The 4,972-nt window shown below is 51.8% G+C and overlaps 1 protein-coding gene across 2 annotated transcripts in view; it reads right to left on the bottom strand.

The window, feature by feature from the left end:
• Window positions 1-2,161: 2,161 nt before the first annotated feature.
• CFAP45 (cilia and flagella associated protein 45) overlaps window positions 2,162-4,972 on the bottom strand; it is a 43,687-nt gene continuing 40,876 nt past the window's right edge. For both annotated transcript variants that reach the window (XM_055083944.1, XM_007129614.2), the window contains exons 11-12: window positions 2,745-2,969; window positions 2,162-2,361 (exon numbers count right to left, since the gene is read on the bottom strand). In XM_055083944.1, the coding sequence (XP_054939919.1) occupies window positions 2,283-2,361; window positions 2,745-2,969 (304 nt within the window). In that variant the 3' untranslated portion in view covers window positions 2,162-2,282. The remainder of the gene's footprint in view (window positions 2,362-2,744; window positions 2,970-4,972) is intronic.

Below are 4,972 nucleotides of genomic sequence, written 5' to 3'. Positions count from 1 at the left end.
GCAGGCTCAGCGGCCATGGCTCACGGGCCCAGCCGCTCCGCAGCATATGGGATCTTCCTGGACCGGGGCACGAACCCGTGTCCCCTGCATCGGCAGGTGGATTCTCAACCACTGCGCCACCAGGGAAGCCCTTTTTTTTTTTTTGCAAGCTTCTAATATCTTTACATCAACAAAGACAATGCACCAAACAGCGCTTCTTACTTATCTCCAGATTTCCCCAACGCTGCTCTACAGCTTGGAATCTCGCAGCTTCCTAGATACCCCGAAGATGATTCAGCAGCTTGGAGGGCTGCACAGAGTTTAATGCTACCCTTGAGCCCTAGGAGGGAAAGTTGAAGCCATCCCTAGGAGAAAACACTGCCCACCCAAAAGTCCAACCTCTAGCAACAAGTCTGAGGCTGTTTGTTCCTGAGCAGGGCAGGTGGGGGCAGCCGGGGGGAGGTCCACTTCTTGGCCTGTACTCCAAGGGAGCTTGTTCCTCTCAGCCCTGAGATGGATGACATCAGTAGGGAGCTGGGCAAACTCCAGGCACCTGAGGTCCTTTCTGGCTTTCCTGGGAAGAGGGTCCCCTGAAAAAGTAAAGTCTCGCTCCTTGGTCCCTGCAGGTGTTCTTAATCGTGCAATAGGAATGCTTAGAGAGAACCTAAGCAAGTATGCCAGCTGCCTCAGTGGCATCGCCATGTCTTCTCTCCCATCCCAGGCTGGGTACCACATCTTCCCAAGACCCCTAGGGAGGAAGGGATTAACTTCTTTAGGTAGGAGGTATGCACTTAGGGGTATGGAGCAGGGAAGGTGAGAAAGCCTCTTCCCCTAGCAGCTGGTGGGGCTGCCCACCTGGTATGGGGGAAAAGGGGGCCGCAGTCTTCTGTGGTGGGGAAAGTGAGGAAGGTGCCTGGAGAAGCTGCAGTTGTCCTGAGGCAGAGGAAGCACAGGAAGCAGCTTGCCCACTCTCCCTGGGCCCTGTGAAAAGAGGACTCTTGCCGGAGGTCCTTGTAACCTGGCATTGTAAACACTGGGGATGCGCCCAGCAGCTATCCTCTGCCTCCTCTTAGTGCAGGACCCACCGAAGGAGACAAGCCTCGGCCCTGGATTTGAGAAATGAAACCGAGGGGGAAGGAGGCTGCCATAGTGATGGGAGCCAGGTGGAGGCCCTTTCCCCTCAAAGGCATACAAAAATGGGGGAAACGGCTCCATCCCTGAAAGCTAGCACACAGCCCAAGATGGGAACCTGATCATCCAGGTCCTTCCAAGTAGGGTGAGACTTCTAAAGCTACAAGAAATTTTGTGGGAAGCAGCACGGGGGCAGAGTGGGAAGCGAGAGCAGACTTTCTGACACAGATGAGAAGCTTCTGCGGAGATGGAAACAGGTCTGCTGATTCACTGAGAACTGACTTCACTAGAATGTACCTAGCACATGGTAGGCACTCAGAGGTACTTGGATGAGTAAATGAATGAATGAAGAATATTTGGGGGAAAAGCGAGGCAAGCTAACACAGATCTTTATCTTTGGGGATAAAGCTTTGGGGAGCCTCACTTGTTGGAGACAGGTGGACTAAGGAGAGCCGGCCACTTGAGTGGGGCAGGGGGCTGTGTTTGGGTGAGGGGACCAGGCTGTCAGGGTGAGACGTTGGGCCCTGGTCATGCCCCGATGGAGGATGGAGCGGGTGCCTATGTCGTGACACTGCCTGGCATTGAAAGGGCTCTGGCATGAGAGGGTTGAGACAGGAGTGTGAGCCACAGGTTCAAACATCACCCTCTCCACATTCATGATCTGAGTCACAGGCATGCAACTGGCAAGAGCTCTGACACCTCCTTCCCCCGCATCGCCCAGCCCAGCCCTTGCCCCAGCCCCATGCTGAGAGAGCATCTCTAGCTCCTTGCCCTGAAGTGCCTCTGAGCTGGGCATGGAAAGGGGACAGAGATAAGACTGACCTGAAAGTGGACATGATGACAGCATCCCAGAGAGTCACAGAAAAGTCAGGAGACACCAGGACAAAGGGACCATCTGGCTTAGAAGGGCTGACCGTGAGAGAGCATCCTTCCATTCTCTGCCTCTGAGCATTATACCGCCCACAACCTGGGGCTCCCATAACCTATTTTGCTCCTCCCTCAGTACCCATGGCAGCCACATCCCCGCAGCAAGAAAGCTGGACTGTCCCTCAGAGAAGTAGAATAGATTTAATCTGTAACTCAGAAGTGTCTAGATTAGCAGCAGTTATGGACACCGAGAGCCTGGGAGGAAGCTGCCCTCTGAAGGCATCCCAAGGGGCAGAGAGGCACCCTCAGTCCACAGAGGTGTCGGGTGGGATGTTAGCTTTGCGCTCAGCTTCAGTGCAGTACCTCTCAGGAAGGCCGGTGGCTCTGCAGGGGAAACACAGGTGTAAGGGGTGTAAGGGCTGTAATGGGTAGGGATAGAGGAGACCAAAGAGGAGGCAGCAGAGGCAGGCATTTACAGAACCTAGGGACCTATACCCCAACCCTGGTGCCACAATCCATCCCCCAGACACATCCCCGTCAAGGCTCCAGCATCCTGCCAAGGAGTTCCCAGAGAGCCAGGAGGACCCCATTCCAGAACTTTCTCCAGGAGTCCCCTTCAGAGGGCCACAGCCCATGTGGGCCTGGAGTCAGGAGGGAGGCCCTCCCCCCAGCCCTGTCACCATCCCTTCATTCCCCTAACCCCACACGTCCCAGCCCACCTCCCTGGGGAAGAGGAGAGGAGCCGGGCAGGAGGGGCTCCGGCACACCTCAGCTCCTCTATCTTTTTCTTCTTGGCATCTTCAATGCGCTCACGCCGCTTCTGGGCCTCCTCCTTGAGGCGCTGGCCCTCCTCGAAGGTGGCGGTCCTGCCCTGCACCCGCTTCAGCTGGTCCTCCCGCACCTGGCGCCGGAGCTCACTGGCGTACTGTAAGCGCACCATGGCCTTTTGCTCCTCCTCCAGCTGCTCCTTTGCAATCTGCTCTCTCTGAGCCCTGGAGGAGGAACAGGTCGAACGCGCTAGGCTGAGCTGTCCCAGCCCAGGGAAGTCTTTGGGGCAGCTGCTGGGTAGGCTCCTCCAGGGGACACACTGCAGAGACCAAGGCCCTCCATACTCAGGCCCTCCCCTTCTGTGGCTCAGAGATCAGCCCCAAAGGCTGATCCCAGCCAGGCCCGGGTTCAAGGCATGTGACTCTATGCCATGGGCATGTTTAGAAGGACCCAATGCTTGGGCCCAGAGCTAAGGCTCTGCTGTCACTGTTTTGAAATTCTTAATTGTTGAACAAAGGGCTCCACATTCTCGTTTTTCACTGAGCCCTGCAAATTTTGTAGCTGGCCCTACACCCAGGATGTCACCCACTGGAAGCTATTGTTCCTACTCTTCTCTCTTATAACAATGCCTAACTCCTCTCCAGCTTGTTCTGAGATAGCTTTCTTTCTCTCTCTCTTCCTTCCTTTCCACTAACAATAATAATGACATTAACAAAACCAACAAAGAAGATGTTTAGGAAGTTCAAAGAAGTTGTGAAATCTGCAATGCTGGCTCTTCTTAGTTTCTGGAAGAAGAAGGAACTTAGCCCGTTATCTCTGATTTTTCTTACTGCTCCGAGTCTCCAACTCTCAGGAGCCTCTTCCGCAAGAATACGTCACGAACCCTGACATCAGAAGGAAAACGGCTAATGTAGACCAGATGTTCCCAGAAAAAAAACTCAAATGAAATGTATTCACACCTCAGACGAAATGCAGTCATAGGCCATCCTGAGCTAACTCCTTCTTTCTTTCTCAATGTAATCAAAAACAAAAACTAAATGTAAAATCACCTTAGGCCAGGACCTCTCAGCTGGGGTCACTCATACCCCAACCAAAAGCACCACTTCACAGACTCACTTCCCTCTAGCTATCTTCCAAGCTCCACCATGCATGGCATGTCCTCTTGGTGCTCAGCAACTCTTTTACACCATGTAGACACCTCCTAAAATTCTATACCTTCCAGGTTTATCAGAAGAGAACTGATGACTTCCTTGCCCCTCTGTACTTATACACCAAATCCCCACTGCTCAGATACATCTATGAAAGCAGAAAGATTCTCCTCCTTGCCTTGCCATTATTTTCCTATATAAAGAGCAGTTTTCTATTGTTTCACATTATGTGAAACAGGGTGGAAATGGGGAACCTGTATGTGTCACTAGAGAGCCCCTGGGGTGGCAGGCAATTGGAAATCTAAACGGGGAAGGGCCTGGTCATTTCACAGAGCTGGGGCAGGGATCCTGGAGGCTGGCTGCATTACAATCATCTTGGGGCTTTCAAAACTACTGATGCCTGGGCCTCACACCAGACCAGTTAAATGAGAATCTCTGGAGTTGGCTCCTGGGCACCAGTACTCTTTGAAAGCTGCCAGGCATTTCTAAGAACCATTGAGTAGGGAAGGTCAGCTATTTCTGCTTAGTAAACAGGCTGACAGTTAAAGGCATCCCTCTGTGCAGAAGCAGGAAGTCCATATATAGGCTATAGAGGAGGCCATGCTCTTGAAGTAGGAAAAGTTGGAATGCTGGCCATGGAAGAGACGCTCCTAGCACTTGGAGATGCCCATCGTGGTGGTCACATGGCCCCGGAGACCCTAGGTCCAGATGCTAACCTAGAAAAAGGTGAAATTGAACTTAAAGCTAGGGCTGGCAACATCATTCTCAATGGTGAAAAACTGAAACCATTTCCTCTAAGATCAGGAACAAGACAAGGATGTCCACTCTCACCACTATTATTGAACATAGTTTTGGAAGTCGTAGCCACAGCAATCAGAGAAGAAAAAGAAATAAAAGGAATTCAAATTGGAAAAGAAGAAGTAAAACTGTCACTGTTTGCAGATGACATGATACTATACATAGAGAATCCTAAAGATGCCACTAGAAAACTACTAGAGCTAATGAATGAATTTGGTAAAGTTGCAGGATACAAAATTAATGCACAGAAATCTCTTGCATTCCTATACACTAATGATGAA

Source organism: Physeter macrocephalus, chromosome 4, assembly GCF_002837175.3.
Source record: "Physeter macrocephalus isolate SW-GA chromosome 4, ASM283717v5, whole genome shotgun sequence".
Lineage (NCBI taxonomy): Eukaryota > Metazoa > Chordata > Mammalia > Artiodactyla > Physeteridae > Physeter > Physeter macrocephalus.
The sequence above is the reverse complement of the archived record's forward strand: the minus strand, read 5'-3'. Positions and strand labels throughout refer to the sequence as shown.